General features: G+C 35.0%; 1 protein-coding gene and 1 long non-coding RNA gene across 2 annotated transcripts in view; one reads left to right on the plus strand and one right to left on the minus strand.

Annotated features, from left to right (window-relative positions):
• LOC139426775 (uncharacterized) overlaps positions 1–20,890 on the plus strand; it is a 147,054-nt gene that overhangs the window by 59,135 nt on the left and 67,029 nt on the right. The gene's annotated exons all lie outside the window — the stretch shown is intronic.
• LOC122271391 (uncharacterized) lies at positions 15,689–16,531 on the minus strand. Its single transcript, XM_043052420.1, has one exon. The coding sequence runs from the start codon at positions 16,529–16,531 to the stop codon at positions 15,689–15,691; it is 843 nt and encodes a 280-aa protein (XP_042908354.1).

The following is a 20,890-nucleotide window of genomic DNA, read 5'->3' on the forward strand; positions in this document are numbered from 1 at the left end:
CAAGGGGATCTCCCCATTCCAAAGATGATTTTCACTTCCAAACTAAAGATTTACTTCTTTAAGGACTTGATTTGTCGTTACAACATACTACAACTCTAAAGATATTTAGGACCTCCTAGAATACGACAAAACAGAATCGATGAATCGGTTAGTGGCGCTTCGCGCCAAACGCCGAGATAGCCCCAATATCCAGCATCCAACACACCGGTGGGTCACCGAGGGCGTGAACGTGTTAAAGGAGTGGTTGACTGCAGCCGCCAGCTCTGGCACCTCGGAGCTATGAAGGATCGCCTGAAGTGGTAGCATAACAAGTTTTAAGACATTTGCAGTAAAAATTGGGCATTCAAAGATGTTTGGGGAATCCGGGTAGTTGATATAACGTCGCTTTGAAACAAAACCGTAGTAACTCAAAAAAATCGAAAAATGAGATATTTGGGTCATTTTGTGTAAAAAAAAATCACCCTTTTAGAGAAACAACGTGTTATCTTCATAGTTCCATAAAAAAAATTTAGAGAGCAGATAAATCGTTATCGCATTGGCGCGATTCGCCATCTTGGTTTTAGGGAATAGTGTAGCAGTGTGTCTGCTGCAACAAAGCCTTGGAACGTCGCTTTGAAACTAAACCGTGGTAACTCAAAAAACCAAGTTTTTCAGGAGAGCGATTTTTTTCCTACACTGTTGTATGTCGAAATGAAATATGTAATATTCGGGAGGATATTTTGAAGAACATCGTTGTATTTTGAAATAACTCTCCACTTTCAAAAAAAGTTTTAGAGAAAAAAGTGTTGCAACTCAAAGTACCTTAAACTTATTTCGAAATTACCACAAAATTAGAAATGCTACAAGAATCTGGCCAGGTTCATTGAAAAATGTAAAGAAACAGGTTTTTTTTTAATGTTTGTTTGTAATAGTCCCCATAGCTTTGAGTCAACCTGCGGTGGAAGTTCCTGAAAAGTTAGAAATCGCTCTCCTGAGAAACTTGCTTTTTTTAGTTACCACGGTTTAGTTTCTAGTATCAAAGCGACGATATGCCCTTATATGTAGATGTATCAGTGGAATACATTCTGTGATCAGTGGAATACATTCCCCAAAATGACAGTAGATTGATATATAATAAATAAATTCTTAAAATACATATAAGATTTATTAATTAAAATAGGTGGTAGAAGAAAATTAATTTTAATGTATTTTTCATATTTAAATTACGTTTGCTCTAAGTGCATAAGCCCAGAGTAAAATAATAAATTTTGGGCCGCTAGTATTTCGTTTTATAGAGATCTCAAAAAGATACCAATTTTTTTATGATCCTATTTTTATTGTCACAATATCAATTTGATTAGTAGAGTTTGTCTTGTAAACTGTAAATATATATCAGAGATGCCAACTGCTCCGGATTCAAAGAAATATTTTAAAAAACAGTAAAGTACTAATTTGTAGACTTTCGGTTGATTTTGCAATTTTTAAAGGGCTCAACATGGCTTAACTATTGTCTTGTCTTGCTTTTGGATCTGGGCCGTGTAGTATTTGTCATTTTGTTTGGTTTCGTTGAGGCTAGCAGGCCATGTGGTTGCTGGTCTACGGCTTAAATAAAACTAAGTGGTTTACCACATAAACCTTTGAATTACTTAGAAGTAGTGGTAAATAAAAACCTTATAAATCGAATTTACTAAAACAAGAATCATACATTAAAATACTACCATTCGAAAATATTTATCCGCTATTCGGAGCAAGTTGGCATCTCTGATATGTATATATATGAAGGCAAAAATGATGGCTACTACTTTACAGTAAAGTATTTTAATAAAATGCTATACACAATTCGTGGATCCAGATGCTTCACTACGCTAAGAACCAATAAGGATTTTCTTTACACTACTTGGTTCAAAGCCACCACCGTTTGTGTAATACAGTAAAACTATAATTTATTATTACAGTCTGATAAGATACTTACCAGAGTCGGATAGTTACTTTTACGCATCGATGCAAAGAAAGAATCATTAATTTCAAATACTTATATACATTTATTCTTAAAATTAGTTGTAAATGAAACATTTACGCCGCACAGACAGAGTATTAAAGACAAATTATAACTATGCTTAACAAAATCTAAGCGGATAAAAATTATACAGTATAAACTTATTTAATGAAGTTCACAAAAGTTCAAAAATTAAAATATAAATTAAGTTATTACACAACTAAAAGCAAACACACGTATTTTAATGGCAAACTCTTGCTTATCAAGGTGTATGATAATATGCAAGACAACCAATTCACTCCAACTCGTAATCGATTGTTGACAAACTACTGGCGATATCCAAAGTGCGCCAATGTTGGTGTTTTTGGAGTGAGTGATGTAGATTTTTTATGCAAAAGCCATGTCTTGGCTATACCATGCCTAAAACCAGGTTGAGGTTAAAATAACTAGGTTAAGATTAATGCAACTCGGTTAAAATTTTAACTAAATTAAATTTGGTGTCGTTGAAATTGGTAAAAAGTAGAATGGTCTGTATTTGAAAGGTTTAAATTCTAAAATAAAACCTGATATCGTGAAGAGAAGAAAAAATATATTTTATGCTGTTTGTCACCGATTAAATCAGATAAAATCGGATATTCACAGGCAAAAGGGTGTCGTCTTTAAAATATGATTTTTTTTTTTTTTTGCATTGTGTGTGAAAAATTTCAATTACATAGGGAAATGTAGTGTTCCAAGGAGAAGTTCTATTAAACGCAGGCAATAAGTTAAAATCTTCTAAGTCTAAAGTAGATAAAAAATGTTTCATTCTCACCCCGAAAGTTGGGATTATCAATGGTCGTTTATTAAAATGTGTAATTATGTCATGTTAAAATACAAAAGATGGTGTGGGTGATATTTAAGATGGAAATAATAGTTCAGTGCCAATTCGCTCCGCCGCATTGTGAGAGATGGTTCATTACGTAAAATTTAGAGACTCTTAATGGGAGTCGATATACGTAAGCCCTAGTGATGTATGGTATCCAGATATCTCAGAACAATCTTCTAGCAGAGCCATATACAATTGAGCCATAATCAAGTTTTTATAGAGCGAATTATACATCTGTAAAGTTATAGCATTAAATTTGTGTCTGCTCCCCAATTAGTATTTGATAAAGCTTAAAAGTAAATTTATCTTTTTTTTTTCTTCACAAGCTTGCCTCAGATATTTCACATGGGATTTAAAAGGAGTCTAAAATTAGGCCAAGGAATTTCGTTACATTGACAACTAGAATAGGAGTATTGTGCATATAAATTTCGAGTTTTGGACGAATACCTGTTTTTCTACAAAAATGAAGCAAATCAACTAAGCTAGGAATCATAACTAACACCAAAAATGTTCTAACTCTAGAAAACGAAACAAGATGACACTCAGAACTTGATATAATAATTCCTTTTCACTTACCAGAAAGAAAAGAGAAATAACAAACGAATTTGAAGCAATTGAAGTCTCATCTTAAAGAATTCAATTTGCCTTTCAGCTTTCCATAATTCAGCAAATTCGATGTGTACATCATAAAACTCAGATTAAAAGTTGTGTGATTTATATACTAGTACTGAACATCTTTTTACATTTTTAAATTATGTACATATTCCGAGCTTATTGAAGCGAGGCAGTGATAACTTAAAATTTATCTTTCAATCACGATCATTTTACTACAAAAGGAGAAATGAGAATAAAATATGAATAACGAGGTAAAGAATAAAATGAGACATTAAATTAAATATTTATGTTGAAAGATAAGAAGTTAATCCTTAAGATTAATTTTTCATTTTTTTCACCTGTTATCATAATGAAATGAAGGTTAATCCTTATTTTTGACTTGCTGTACATTTTGTTAGGAAACATTTTAAGAGTTAGATAAGTTTGCATTGGCATCTCTTCCTCTTATTTAATAGAGTTGTAAAATTTGATAAAAAAAAATACTTAGATTTGCTCAATGAAAATAAGGAATTAACATGATAAATTTAACATTTTAGATTATTACATGCTCTATAAAATATATTTTGAGTTCCACAATGTTTGTTTTATATTCAAACAGATTAGACATGCATGTAATTTAATGTTATAATAAAGTTTTACAACAATAAAAAAACACTTTATTCAACAGTAAAATCATTTTAAAAACTACATTTATACACAAAAATACATGTATGTAAAAGTACTTATATGTAAAATGACATCTATTTTAAATAAAATAAAAATACATTTCCATTAAATAAAAACATTTGAGCAAGATTAACTTCCTCTTGTAGTTTCCCTGTCCTATCTTTAATGACAGAAAAGTTAACAAAAATATAAAGCATAAAATCGATTCCAAATAGTTCTTATGAAACTACATTTTCCATTTATGTAAATGCATAATATATCGGTTTTATTCAAAATGTTTAAGTTAAAAACAATTAATAAAATATTAAGATTCATATTGCAATATATTACGATTTAAAATTAAAACTTTCAGACTTTTTCAAAAATTACTTTTGAATGTGTTATGAAAATAAAAGGTCAATAATTATCAACTGAACTGTCTTTGAGAAAAGTGAAAAATAATTGATAATTTTTAAAAAAAAACATATAAATTGCCTCAAATTTATGCCTAAAAAGAAAAAGAACTTTCCAACTACTTAAGCATACTTTCCAAGTCTACATAACTCTCTCAGTGGACTGATCAACACCTCCTAGAAGTATGAAAGCCTCAGCACGGATCAATTTAGTAGTCCGATGTGACGAAGTTAACTGCGCAGTTGATGAAAAATAAGAAAGATGTCATTACGTTCGGGGTACTAAGCTGCGCAGTGGTTGAAAATACGACATATGTCATTACGTTTGGACTACTAAAGGATATTTATGGTAACCCGGTCAGAGGCCTACTCTTTTCTAGGAGGTGTTGGACTGATCGTGAAGACACGGTTCTCACTAGAACACAGAGATCAAGCATCACTGACTGGGTCAGTAAGCAGGTGGGTGAAAACTTTGATCATCCTGTGCAGGAACCGAGTTTGTACGGTTAAGCTGCTCTACCGTAAAGTGCTTGACGACGGGTCGTCGGGCTACCAAAACAGTAGAGCCATCACCTCGTCAGAGGATCAAAATTGGTATTGCATGTCTTCGGATCATTCTCAGGGATGTTTCCCAGACTGTCGCCAATAGCCAATTGTGCAGCTCTAGTGAGATGCAAATAAAGTACCTACCAACTACTATAAAATTTCCGCAGTTTAGGGAAATAAGTCACCGAATGAAATCAAAGATTGAATATTAATATTTTTAAAAACATTTGGTAATATAATCATTTCATTATTGCTTGTTTTCGGGAAATTAAAATATCAATTTTTTAGCCGTTGTAATACAATTACAAGACAGTTTCTTACCGGGGTATGATAAATAGTTTATAATTAAGGGTAGTAAAAAGATGAGAAACCCCTTCCGAAAACCAGCAATAAATGAAATGCAATTGCTACCATTTCCCCCCCCCCATCTTAAATGGGTACTTGCACTTCAAAAAGATCATTGATACCCAGACATGTGACCTATGACCTCCTGATAGTTTATAAACAAGATGGCTTGTTAAAGTCGAATTAAGTCACTCCCCACAAGTTCTAATGTTAATTAATGTGAAGTTAATTAAATAAAACGCCGCATCGCACATTGAATTTGTTAAAATATAATTATTGATGCATAAGTAGTTTATGTTACACATGGCTCTTTGTGTTAAGTAAGAAATATTCAGTGAAAGAATTGAGATCTTTGTGAAAGAGATTAGAATATGTCACTTAAGAGAATTAATTCTTGATGGGCTTGGCTTACTCGAAATAGAATGGAAAGAACAGTTGATAGCGTAAACAAATGCCACGATTCAACAACCAATCAGGGTTGAGTTACCCACACTACGTCACTTGCAGGTATCCCATTTCCGCTCAGGTACCGCTCGTGCTTTACTAGAATCGTGTATTATGAAACGATGGAATGCGTATTTGATATCAACTTAATGTGCATGCAATCTGCTCTGCTCTACTCTTTTTAAATCCGTTTGATGCGCATCTTAGGGAGTGCTGCCATTTAATGTAACTGTATATACAATCCAAAAGCGTACGTAAGAGTGGTTCGAAAAATAAAAGAGCTAAAAAACAGAGGGCATTTAACAAAAAAAAAGAGTGAAATTTACGCCACTCAATAGTAGCTGCAAAAGAGACTCACTAATTTTATCTTGCATACGCTTTCAGGACAAGCTGCTTTAATTCTAGTCAATAAAAATATTAATACATAAGCCACTAGCAAAAATATTTACTCTTACCTCGGAAATTTCACTGTAGTTCAAAGGCAAAGCATACGATTTTAAATGCGTCATTAGATCTAAAAAATTCACGGAAATTATTATTTTGCATGCATCATACGATCTAAAAATGTACCATAAGCTTGTGGAATTATTTTTCGATACTTATCATAAAACCTAAAATTGCATCACAAATTACGGGGAATTGCTTTTCGACATAAAATTTAAATAAGGTTTTTAAAAAAATAGTGTTAATTATTTTTTTAATTTCTTTTACATTATACTAAACTGATAATTGACCTTTTTATTATAAAAATAGATCCCAAAGTAGTTTTTTGAAAAGCATTGGTTTTTTCTTTCCTTCTAAAATTTTATTAATTGTTTTAATAAATGCTAAATAAGATTGAGTTCCGCATTTAGTTAAATAGAAAAAGCAGCTCCATTAATAAATATTTTGAATTAACATTGCGCATTTGTAAATTTTTTTTCTTGCTAAAAATAGTGATTTTTTTTAAATGTTTTAAATAATTTTTATAGCATTTTACGTATATAATTTAGTATCATAAATAAGGTAGATTAATATTTAATTGCATGCGTCTCTATTCTGCTTGGAAATACAGGGTGTCTCAGTTAAGCGTTTCAGAACTTCTAAGAGGAGTAGGGGGCATCCTGACGACTCGAAATCATATAGCAATGTAGGGTCGGAAATGCTTTCCTGAAGCGGTGACGTACACAGAAGCACCATAAAGAAAAGAGACCGTAAGTGAAAAATCGCTATAATAATACATTGAAAAAATTATATGGCCTCCTCGGTCACCCGACCTATCATGTCTTGATTTCTGGAGTCATATGAAAACACTGGTTTATGACTCCCCTGTTGATAATGGTAGTTGCAAGAATCGCAGTAGCTGCCTGCGAGATATGCCTGGAGTATTGCAGAATGTTCGAATGTCCATGCTCCGGAGATGTGAGGTGTACATTGAAGCCGGTGGCAGAAACTTCGAACACTTAATTTGGCCCATGTACCATATAATTTTTTCAATGTATTATTATAGTGATTTTTCACTTACGGTCTCTTTTCTTTATGTTGCTTCTGTGTACGTCACCGCTTCAGGAAAGCATTTTCGACCCCACATTGCTATATGATTTCGAGTCGTCAGGATGCCCCCTACCCCTCTTAGAAGTTCTGAAACGCTTAACTGAGACACCCTGTATAAAACAAACACACCGAGACTCATAAAATATAATTTATTGACCATATAATAGCATAATACTTAATTTCTGTGAATTATTCATTTTATTTTAGCAAACATAACTATGTATTTTTGTTAGAATTCAAAAATCTGTAACTCAACAGGAAAATCAAGAGCAATTTTAAGTCTTTTAACAGCTGAAATTCCTTAAGTTTTTCACCACTAAATACATAGCGAGATAAAACTAAATATATAGATTAACTTTATCTTTCATCAGAGCTGCTCTTTGTTAAATACCTCATTCCGAACTTAATATTGAAGCTTACTGTCTAAAATCTTCTTTTTCGAGAAGGATCGTGATTTGAAGATTAATTTAAAATAGACCGTTGCTACATTAAGTTTGGATTAAGTACAAGTTTAAATTTATACATGAGTCATTCCACGTCAAATCAATCACTTTTGGACCGAGCCCACTCCGATTTTAATGAAATTTTGTGGAATAAACACTCATTGTAAAGTGAGCAATTCTACAAATTTTTAATTTGAATGTCCAAATTATGGACATTTGAAAAAATAAAGTTTTCATAAAAATCGACAAAATTGCACACATGTACATGGCTGCAACTTGTTTTTTTAATTATACCGGAAAAAATCCAAAATCCATTGCAAAACTAAAAAATAGAGCTTTCATTTGATACCTTAGATGACCTTCTCAGGCTAGGTCAAACTTTCAAAGTGACCTGATTTGACCTTTGGCCTGAAATATCTTGAAACATGTGCTCTCAAAAAATTACGGGAAAATTTTTTTTTTTTTGCTGCTACGTTCTTCTACACATTAACAAATTTGTAGCCTGGAGTCTCAATAGAAAGGGTATAAAGAATTAACACAAGTGAATCACTGTATAATTTAAAATGTTATGCTGTACAATGCACACGGCAAATATTACTTTCTTTTCTTGACAGAAATAATTTGAGTTTAATATTTAATAATATAATACACATATTTTGTCACAAATCAACAGATCTGACACACAATTTTCTGCTGCTAAAGACTAATTTAACATTATCACCACAATTTCTAATCAATATACAAATAATAAATATTTTTAATATGCAATTATGAAAACATCCTTTTTTTTACCTTCTCGTTTTTATGAATTTCTCAAAGCATTTTCGGAATTTTTATAATTAAAATAATTGCAATAAAAAATATGTTCTTCTTGTCGAATATCTCTTTCGAAATTGCCAGATTTCTCAGTTATAAATGAAACAGAAAAAAACCATAGGTTGTTCAGCGAAAGTGATTCAGAAGAGAATATTCAGAAGGAAATATGGAACGATAAGGACACAGAATTGGGAAGTTTGAAAAATACATTACGCGCTTTAGGTAAATCTCCTGTAAAAACAAAAAGATTAGGTTTTGGGCAATATAGTGAAAAAAATTAAGAAAATTGGAGAAGTTTGAAAAGATAATTATAGTAATCGGAAACGCATGAATTCTGCAACAATGTCTGATGAATCTAGTATGATTTCGCAACTGAAAGAAAAATTTCAAGAAACAAACTCAAGCACCAATTGTTAACAATATTACCTAAAACCTGGAGTATTCGTAAAGTTCAGGAAGAATTTAATGCAACATTTTATAGGGCTCGGAAATCTAAACTGCTTGTAGAAGACCAGGGTATTTTAGCAAGTCCAAATCCTACCGCTGGAAAATTTCTTACTGACAGCACAATTGCTAATATCATTGCATATTACAACAGTGATGAAGTGAGTCGTTGTTTGACTGGAAGAAAAGATTTTGTCACAATGATTGAATTTGGATTAAAAATACAAAAACAAAAGCGTCTGGTTTTAGGAAATCTTAAAGAAATTTTTCAAGGGTTTAAAGATAAAAATTCCTATGTTGGAGTTGGATTCTCCAAGTTCTGTGATTTGCGTCCGAAAAATTTTGTGCTGGCTGGTGCGAGCTGAACCCATTGTGTCTGCGTCTGTTTGATTAATGAAAATGTAAAACTTATGCTAGGTGGTTGCAAATTACAGCATTTAACTCGCTATGAAGAATTACCATTTAAAACATACAAAGAGTATTTATCAAGAATGGTTTGCAATACTCCTCTTCCAGAATGCTTTTTTTCAATTGTGATTATTGCCCTGGAATTACACTCATACTAAAGCAAATAAACAACTTTGAGGTTACGGCCAACTTCGCTCACCACTTTCCTTCATCAACTCTCTCAGCCACTCTCCACCACCTTTTATCCTCGTGTCAGCAAAGCGAATGAATCTCAGACTGACCCATTTTCATCCCACGAGCAGTAGCGCGACACCAGTGAACTTCACAAAATAGACCAACGATAAAAACAGTCACGAATAATACTTTATAAAAGTCATAAAACAATACTAATTAAATATAGATTAACTTAAATACACAAAATTCATCCAAAAATTTCATTTAAAAAGACAATTAAAATTTAAGATAAATATCACTATTGGGAGATAAATTTAAAACTTATAATAGTGGTGCAACCTGGAGACAAATTACGAATATGATATACACCATTAAAAATCACAAGAATTCAATAATAAGCCGAGCTGACCAGCAGCCATCAATTGAGGAAATAAGTGAACTATTTCCGCTGGAAAAGTAAACCCATCTATAGAAATATTTATCAAAAAAAAATTTTTTTATTAATAAAAGTTTATTTATAACAATACCATCGCTTCACCAAAAAAATTAAAAGATACTTTTAATTTTTGAAACACTAAAGCAAATTTTGTTCAAATGACCTGAAATGTTATCAGGAAACAAAGAAAACTAAATTACTGGTGCCAAAGCAAAAAATAAATAAATAAAATTTCCTTCCCTAAGCTGCTCACAAAAAAAATCCTACTAAAAGCTCCAAGCGGCCTTAAATCTACTTTTAGATTTTTATACCTAAAATCAAATCTGTCCCTAACAATGTGCACCTTGTGAGGAAGCAGAAAAGAGGCTCCCAAGAAGTTCAAACTACAATTAATTTTAAGAACATTACTAATTACCTCTACTCTTAACAAGATATTTTCAAGTGGACCACAGGGGGTCAAGGAAATAATTATAAAGCAATGTTATCAACCTTCTATTTTCACAAAATTTTCAGCAGTTAATAGTCACAATTCACATTACCAAAAGAACATTTAAAAAAATGGGAAAAACTCCGTCTTTGATTAGTTACATACATAATCACAAAATGCCAGTGGAGAACAAAAATCTACACGTAAGTACATATAAGGATTGAGGTCCATCTGCAAAAGAAATCCGTCTCCACCGACTTATTGCATTCCAGCCGATGTAAATAAATGTTTACACATTCAGGTATAAAATATTTTCCTCATCTTGGAGAAAATCTAATACGGCACTTAAATATGCACCAAACAATTTGAAACAAAAATTAAGTTTAACCTCCCTCTTATAAAAAATAATTTCTTATGACCCGTCCATGAATTCGTGGTCTTAAGTTGTAAGGAGGCTGAGGAAAAGGTATGAAACGACCTGTCTCATAATGTAGATTTTTTGGAGCAGACGTCTCTACTTTGGCATTATCGATACTGTCACTGATTGAGTTATCTGTCTCACTATTATTAGTTTGCAAAATTTCAAATCTCTGCTCAGCTTTAGTTACATTCTCTATATGAACTGTTCTCGCATAGCCAACCATTTTGATATGTTGAATTTTCAAAGTGACAGGGGATATGACCTCAATTACTCTGAAGGGACTGTCATTAAACTTAGCAAATTTCTTACACTTGTTCTTCTTCAAAACTGGATTATACCAATACACTATATCATTGACATTAAAATTATAGCCCTTCGCTTGTTTTTCCCTCCTACTTTCTCTAGCTGCCTGCAGATTTTTCCAAGTTATCCCGTGCTGTACACAAGTATTATCCAATTTGTCAAGGAAATCTTTAGCATAATCTTCCTGGTCAGCCTATGAAAATGGTCTCGGTTGTTTAAAGAATTCTAAGGGTAACAAAAAGTCTCTCCCATAGGTGAGAAAGGCTCGAGTAATTGGATTAGATTGGTTGACTCATGTATAGAAAGAAGTACGATACGCGAGCAAGGCAAATGGAAGTTGGAGATCCCAATCATCATGGGTAGAATTCACTGTATGACATAAAAAAAATAGCTATCGTCTTATGAGTTATTTCAATAGCACCATTACTCTGTGGTCGATAAGGAATTATGTTAATTTTTTCAATATAGCGAATTATAAACCTGAGTCATTCCTTCGCTCATTAAATTTGAGCCTCTGTCATTAGTTAAAGTTTTAGGGGAGCTAAGGCGACAAATAAAATTTAAAAGCACCTTTTCTATATCCCCACTGTTAATTGGTACCACAAGAATAGCCTCCAACCATTTAGTAAAACGATCTACCATTGTCACTAGATATCTTTTGCCACTCAGTGTCGATGGAAGGGGTCCAACAATATCACAAGCTATCCTTTGAAAAGGGCCGTTAGGCAAGGGCATCCTTTGTAACGGGGCTAGGCGTTTTGGTTGATGTGCTTTTCTTTCTAGGAAACTATTACATGACTTAACAAAATTTATTAAGAAGACATTTCAGGCCAAAAATGTTCTTTCTTAATCTTTTTCAAAGTTTTGCTTAGGGTGGCAGACCTAAGGTGATTCATGGTAGAAACTTAAAACATCCATAACTACATTTTGAGGTATGACAATTTTTTCTAATTCAGAAATTGGGCTTTTTGTACACATTAATATGTGGTTTCTAATGAAAAAATGAAATTTGGAATAAACGGTTTTCTTTACCTTTAAAGCTTCTACAACCTCCTTACAAAATGCATCTTTTCTTTGTTCCTCAATTAATTGCTCTAAAGAGTATGTAATATATATAATGACCCACCCTGTTAATTCAGGGTATGCGTTAAAAATCTGTACCGTCGCCGCGGCAGGCCCACCCAGAAGAGGGGGTGCAGGCTCAATCAGTGCCGGTCGGGGAACCCGGCGAAGCCCCACCGTGGCATTTGTTAAAATTCAGATCAGTTTATTATAAGTTACACGGCAACAGCCCGATAATTTGATTTCAGCAAGGGATACACTACAAGTTGTTCAAAATATGCCACAAAGGATAATGATAATTAAACATTTAAAACACAAAAAAGGGGAACCACCGAATTGTAATAAGGTCAAAGGATCCTAATAAATTAAGAAAATATTAAGTCTAGAGGTCAACGGACCCTTATATTATTATACAAACCCTTACGTATTTCAGCAATTAGTTGGCTGCACAAAGCAGCACATAGGCCAGGACTGTTTGAACTCAGGTCCAAGAGTGGACAACAACAACTCAAAACATAAACAATACAGGCAGTTAAAAGTAAAAGCATCAGATAAAAGGTCAAAGGCAATGACAAGTATAAAAGTAAAAGTTGACAGTGTCAAAACATAGAATGTATACCCAAAAGGGGAAAAAGCAATACAATTTAAAAGATTCAAATGAGTTAAAAAGAGATGTGATAAAAGGTACAGGATAAAACATTAAGAATACAAAGGCTAAAAATACATCAGGATTGCAACAAAAGGCTAAAATACAACAGTAACAATCCTCCAATAAATAAAAAGTAGATAGTAAAATACAGTAAAAATGTTAATATAAAATACGATAGTAAACATTAAAATAGTAGCAGATAAAAACAGCTAGGTAAGAGCAAAAAATACATGAGAATAAAAATTTTTAGAAATGAGACACCCAGGGTGGAGTGTGCAGGTTCCGGGATCTTATGGGTTATCCCCAAGAACATCCTCTAGTGTTTGTTTAATAATGATCTTAATGATTTTTCTGCAGGTCAAGTTAGCGAAGCACTGATGTTGGTTAAAATTATTAAAATGATTGTCACGAAGTGTCCGGAAATGAATACAATTTAGAATTAAGTGATCTATAGTTTGATGATCACCACAGTAGTTACATTGGATGTTTTTGTTAAAAGATCTATTTTGGTGTTCTCCGAACACTCCATGACCCGTTAAAAATTGGTTAAAATAAAAACTTGCCTGCAGTCTATTTAGTTTCGGATCTTTAAAAAATTTGTGTGTCTGCCTTCCTTTCCCAGAACTCTGCCACTTTTGCTTCCAGCGTATCATGTTATGTGACTTGACCAGAGTTTTAATTTGAGCGGCGGAACTAGGGACCTCTATTGAGATTTTGCAGAGGCTAGTGGCATCTTTTGCTGCTCGATCCGCCTCCTCGTTGCCTTGAATGCCAATATGGGCTTTTACCCAGTTACACTTAATGTTATTCTTCCAGAGTAGTTACGTGTCCTTCACCAGTTTTAAAATCAGTTTCGGATTATATAATGCTTGCAACGAGGAAAGCGAATCGGAGTAAATTATTGCATCTGGATAACCAACACTAGAAAGCCATGAAAATGCCTTATTGATTGCCACAAGCTCTGCAACATATACAATGGAATTGTTTGTGAGTCTGATGGAGGCCGCCTCGACAAGTTTGCCATCTATCCTAACTATCACTCCAGAACCTGTCCTATGATCTATCTTATTGGATGTGGGGTCGGCAACCTCCATCCTCGACCCATCAGTAAAACTTTCGAGGCCTTTATTAGATGGGAGTGATCTACCATAGGGTACAGAAAGAAAGGCTGATGGATGAAGCCTGGTTGGGGGACTCTCAAGGTGTGCAGTTTGGAGCATTGTCTGAATATCAGAATCAAAATCATCAAGTCTCCACTGCCACTTTAATCTTTTGACGCAAATATCGTCCAAAATTTTGAGATGGATCGGTTTCACCCCCGCCAGTATCTGGAGGGCTTCAGAACTAGTAGTAGCATAAGCTTTAGTAATTACAATAAGTGAGGATCTCTGAATAGAATTTAGTTTATCATTAATTTTAACAGTATTGCGATACCAGACACTGGCGGCGTATAAAATAATGCGTTCTGTAGCCCGCAGGTAGATCGTTTTGAGTATGTTTGGTTTGAGGCCCCAAGTTGCCCTGGCCACCCTTTTAATCATGTTGTTAAAGTTGGCCACCCTCTCTCTGACCTGGTTAAGATGGGGAATCCAGGTCAAGCCCGGGTCGAGTAATATACCTAGGTATTTGAGGAGTTGTACTTGTTTGACAGATTTTGTGTGATTAGGACTCATCTTAATATTAGGTAATCTACCAATTTTCTTTTTATTCTTAGAAAAAGTAATGTAGTTAGTTTTATTGTTGCTAAATTTGAGTCTATTGTTCTCTGCCCAGGCTGAAAGTTCAGCAAGACAGTGGGTGGCCAGTTGGTCAAACCGATAAAGAATTGGGTGTCTCAATAAAAGTAAAAGATCGTCAGCAAAAGCAATAATGCAACAATCATTCAAATTTACATCATGAAAGTCATTGAAATTAATGCGGTTAAAATAGTCAAAAACAGAGTTGATGTAAATAAGCCACAGCACCGGTCCAAGGGATGAGCCCTGCGGAACTCCTGTAAAAATGTTTCGTCTAAAAATACAATTACCCTCTTCATCATTAAAAATGACTTCTCTCGTGCCAAGAAAGCTAAAGATCATTTTAACAAGATTATCTGGGAGATCTAGTTTATTAATTTCGGTTTTTAAAGTGAACCAGTTAGCATTATTAAATGCATTGTCTATGTCCAGAGCCACCCCGACACTATGTTTACCATCCTGCCTTGCTTCCTCAACAAATTTAACAACCTCAAGGAGAGCATCCTCTGTCCCTCTCCCGGTCCGGAATCCAAATTGATTGGTACTCAGTAAATAATTATTTTCAAGAATGAATGAAAGTCTCTTAGTTAGTAATTTGTCAAGAATTTTACCCCAGACCGAGAGCAGGGAAATCGGTCTATATGAAGCAGGCAGCTTCCTGTCTCTGTCAGTTTTAGGAATCAGGGTGACTCTGGCACATTTCCAAGGCACTGGGAAATGGTTAAGAGCAAAGCAAATATTAAAAATGGCTAACAGCCAGACACTATTAAAGTTAAAAATATCTCTAAAAATCTAATTTGGGAGTCCATCAGGGCCCGGTGCTGTATTACATTTCAAATCCCCAATAACTGCCTCCAGTTCGGGCTTTGTAAAAGGTGGCTCGTTGTGACTCCTAATCAGTGGTTCACATTGTGTATCAGTATTATCCGGGAAGTGGTGCGGCATGATGACAGAGACAGTCTCCTCGAAGTTGGAGGTGAGATCGCCGCTATCTTGGACAGTGGCTGGTAGGTCTCAAGTTATCGCCCTTAGCGATTTTGTATGGGGCTGAAAACGCCCCATCCTCATTGACCCTGTCTAGGAATTTTCTCAAGTCCAGCGCTTTGGCCTTCCTAATTTCCTTTTTATAGACCGCAAGTTGTTGTTTGAACCTGATCTTAAAAGACGCACGTTCCTGTTCATCAGTGGTCTTTTGATACCGCCTCCTAAGGGCCCTAACTTCTCTGAGCTTTTGACTAAGTCCAGGATGCCACCAAGAACAGTGCTGTCCCCTCTTGATATTCTGTCTCAGCACGCTAGCCCTACAAGCCGCTACAATATCCTTAGTAATGTCAATAATACTGGTGTCTAATTGTTCGACCGCGTTGACAGGTTCAAGATTGTAGGTACTTATAATATCCCTCAACCTAACCCTCAGGGCAATCCAGTCCAATCGTTCATATCTGATATTGGTGTTACCAGCCCTGAGCCTGTAGTCACTCTCAATAATATCGACGGTGATCAACTCGTGGTCCGAGCATGATATTTTGTCGTGGACCCTATAGTGTTTAAGCTCTTCGATATTGCTGACAAATAGGTCTATCCAACTCTGTCCGAGGACAGAGTTGTAGGTAGGCGGTCCATCAGGATCATTCAGTACGTCTAAATTATGTTGGTCAAAAAAATTCAATAATGCCTCGCCCCTTGGATCCGACCTAGGTCCCCAGGCCGTGGATTTTGCGTTCAAATCAGCCCAGCTCAGCTCTAAAGAGTATTTGAGTTTTCCACACTCTATTTCATTAAGCAAAATTTTTGCCTCCAAGTTCTCTGTGCATTTAACATTTCTACTCATAAAGTCTGCAATACATTTAATTTTCCCAGATATATATTTCACCTCAAATTGAAATTGGGACAAAGAAATGGACCACTGTGCTATTCTGCTAAAAGAATCCTTCCTCTTCAAGGTATTCGCAATAGGAGAATGATCAGTGTAAATATAAAATTTCTTCCCCAGTAAATAGTGCCTAAGGAAATTAGTGAAATAAAACTATTGCGTACTGTTGCAGAGTTTAGTTATGAGACTAAAGACGTTTGAGTGTCATCTCTACGTCTAACAGAATACGAGTTTTAAGATTTATAAAAACATTCATTTTGTTCATTAAATTATAAATATTTACAGTTTATGCAATTTATCTTTTTATTTAAAGCACTAACACCATAACTTTTCATGACATAAGATTATCTGTAACAATAAATTTATGGCAATAACTATTTACGTTGCAGCAACATTTTGTGAAAATATTATAAAAATACTTTAAAATATTTGAAAAATGATTTTAAAGATAGAGATAGATAATGATTTTAAGGAATATATATTTAATCAGTTTTCTGTTGAAATATCAGCTCCACTACGATTGTTGCAATTGAACAAGCATCAATTCTGATTACGTAAGAACACTTTCATGACTCGCTTTTCCCCAAGAGATTATAAAAGATTAAAAAAGTCGTAATCCAAACACATTTATAAGGAGTAAGGCAATTCCATCTCCACCTAGACTGGCAAAAATGAAATAAACAAAAAATGAGGGGGAAAAGTGTTCTACTGATATTGTTAAAAGATTCGAAATAAATACTATGGAGTTTTATAAAAGGAAAAAGCTTTAGTTACGATATTTAAAAAAACTTTGGAAGCCTAATGAAAATTCGAATTACAACATATCTAATCAAAATATACAACTATTGTAGAGTTGAGTTGTAAGCTGCTGATACTTCAACAACTTCCCACCTTGCAATTCAGGTGATGGCAACATTTTATAAGTTTAGTCTATTGGAAATTTTAACACGTCGACCAATTCTAGCGACGAAATCTGTTACTAATTTGGTGAGAAATTCATCATCTTCACTAGAATCGGGGTTATTAACAGCTTCAGGTTGCAGAGGTCTAAATATGTCTTCTCTTTCCTGAACAACGAATGGTAGCCTTTCAGAACTACTAATTTCCAAGGAATATAATTTCTGAAATGGTCTCAATTTCTCTCCTTCAGCTGTTCTTACTTTGGCAACCCTTGAATGTCCATCTGCACCAGAGAGAACTTAAACTATGATTCCTAAAGGCCAGTTTATGCTTTTCGAATTTATATTAAGAACCACATCTTCAATATTCAAAACTTCTTCGCGACTGTGACCTTTTTGTACCAACATGGCTATATATTCATTGCGACATCTCATTCTTAGACCCTGCCGTAGTTTTTGTACAAAACGTAATCTTTTGTTTATGCTTTTACTATCAATTTCGTCTAAACCAGTTGTTTCACTGCTAGGAATACTTTGCAAAAAACACGCTGGCGTTAAAGGTCAAAGCTAGGCTTAGCCCTGACCCGCCCCATTTTGGGACATCCAGGTAAAACTGTGGACTCATCAATTACGGCAACCCTCAATTCAGACGGCGGAACCGGCGGTGCATGGACACCGAGGGTCCATGGCCCCGAGTCACGCACGACTAAGAGCAACACAAATCCTCGATGGTCAGAGGAGGCCGAATGGGACGAACCCGAGTCGGTGCGGCGGTGCCATACTCAGCTGCAGACGACTCACTAGAAGCGTGGCACCGAGAGACAGCAGCCACGTCACGACCCCTCGAGGCATCCTCTGACTGGAAAGAACCAAAGTGATGCTTTACTTTATTAAAAACCAGAACAGACAAAGGACCTACACTTAGAGGCAAAAATAATAACAAACAACGGTTGAAAAGTGTTACAAAAATTCTCAATTTGAGTTCACATTGGGACGCCATAATCGGCTTACAAAGCTAGTGGGGTAGCAAAATGTAAAATTTGGTTAGAGTTTAGTGCAGATCCTAGTAGTGGATCCTCTTCCTTAGCCTGTCCAGCTCTCTTTGGTTAGCCGGACAACTCGTTCTATTAGCTGAATGGTTCGTATTCAGTCTCAATCCGTATATCTCGTTCGCTGTTGTGCAGTTTGCACAGCTGCTTTTATCTTTGCATTCATTCAATTTGTGTCCTGGCTTGTCGAAGTTCGCGCAGGTTTCGTCATTTCGACATTCTTTGGCCAAATCTATTGCACTTGTAGCACATGAGTGCCCTGAGGTATTCTTTGAGCTTCAGAATTTGCAACCAAGCTTGATGGTGAATTTTCTTGTAAATCTCTGAAAGGTTTTTGGGTCGAGGTTGATCACCCAATGGGTACCTTTTTTGCCCTTTATTGGAAACAATACTTCTAATTTTGAATTCTCTTCTACTTAATAATTCTGCTCTTTCAGTTTAGTTTCTAGCTCTTCCTTTTTTATTTCTGGTTCAACGTCATAGGTTTTTCTTGGCATTTTCTTCGCTGGTACTTCACAAGTATAGCGTTAAAGGTCGAAGACCATCAGAATTGTCTTCAATATATGTCAATGGTCTCGAGTTTATTGTGGCTTCGCAGTCACAGATAATAGTTTCCAATTCTTCGCAATCTACGCATTTCCTGCCTAAATTTCTTCGTAACATTTCTTTTAGCATGCGGATCATGCGCTCCCACCATCCACCCCACCAGGCGGCTGTTGGTGGGTTAAAATTCCATTTAATTTTCTGGATTGTGGAAAACGATATGATTTTGCCCCAATCCAAATTTGTCAGGGCATTGCTTGTACCAACAAAGTTGGTTCCGTTGTCGGTGTAAATTATATTTACTCTACCTCCCCTAGCGAAAAATATTCTTAGAGCCATTATAAAAGCTTCCGTGGACAAAGAATTGACTAATTCCATATGAACAGCCCTATATATGGCACAAGTAAAAAGTACGATCCATATCTTTTCGCCAGAGCTTAAATACAGCGGACCTGCTAAAACGATTCCGGAAACTTCAAATACTGCCGCAACCTTTATTCTGTCTTTTGGAAGAGGTGCAAAAGGTATGGATCATACTTTTTACTTGTGCTATATATGTGTACTTTTTACTTGTGTCCTGTCACGGACGCCACTTCTTAAAAGATTCGAAATAAATACTATGGAATTTTATAAAAGGAAAACGCTTTAATTACAATATTCACAATGATTTTGGAAGCCTAATGAAAATTCGAATTACAACATATCTAATCAAAATATACAACTATTGCAGAGTTGAGTTGTAGGCTGCTGATACTTCAACAGATATAAAACCACTTCTTACAAATGCTAAAATACCCGCCACATTGATTGTATGACTTGAAATATGCAATGTTGCTTACCATTTACCAATACTTGAAGCATAGTACCATCAATATTAAACCAGTTGAAACTGACCATTTTCAGAACATACAACGCTACTTCTGATAGCGCCCCCTCTCCACGTTTTCTCGCTGTAGTCTTCTGTAGTGGAAAAGAGAAGGCAGTAGTTCGTTGAAGTTAGTAGTTCAACGTAACTAACATAAACTACGGAATGGAAGATAATAATAAGGATGCCACTACGTATATTAAAATAGGTGTATGTATAATAGTATTCATTTTTGATTTTTGGAATTTTTTTAACCTTGAAATTTAAAACTCCATATGCAATCCTTATGTCCATGTAACTGACTCCATAATGTATCCACCATTAATAAATATTTTATCACAGAACCCAAGCTACATGTATTCATATCACAAATACATACATTTGGATAGCATTTACCCATCTAGTTTAATATAAACTAATTATCTCCAATAACATTAAAAATAATGGCGGCTAGGTTAGCGAATTAGTCGAACGGTTATCGAGGTAGTCGGGCGGTTAGCCTGACTGCGAAGCCAATAGCTTCGGGTTTGATTCTCTCTCATCGTTAATGTTTCTCGCTAAGTATTGTCCTTTGTTGTGTGTGGTGTAGCCCTCCCTATGAACGAGTATCTGTGGCAGTGTGGCGTGGGTAATGTTGCTCGCCTCTGTATTTGGTCACAAGGTGTTCATCAGGCAACGCAAAGTGTGCAAAACTTTCGGCACTTTCCATGACAAAGAACCATAAGTTCAGTGCCTGCCGTTAAAATGTTACATTAAAGATAGTCTGGTGCTGACATCTAGTGTGTAAAATAAGAAATAAAAAAAATTCCGGGCACGAGAAATGGATATATTTAAAACTTTTTGGTGCATTACTTTTAAACGCTCCAGTTCGGAAATATCACGGGCATAAGAAATAGGAGACTAAGGCTCACTCCGTGATTTTAAAGAGAACGAGAGGGAAGGGGTAAGGCAATTTATATTT

The sequence above is a fragment of the Parasteatoda tepidariorum genome, chromosome 9 (assembly GCF_982258835.1).
Source record: "Parasteatoda tepidariorum strain Cologne lab strain chromosome 9, Ptep-v5.0, whole genome shotgun sequence".
NCBI classification, from domain to species: Eukaryota; Metazoa; Arthropoda; class Arachnida; order Araneae; family Theridiidae; genus Parasteatoda; species Parasteatoda tepidariorum.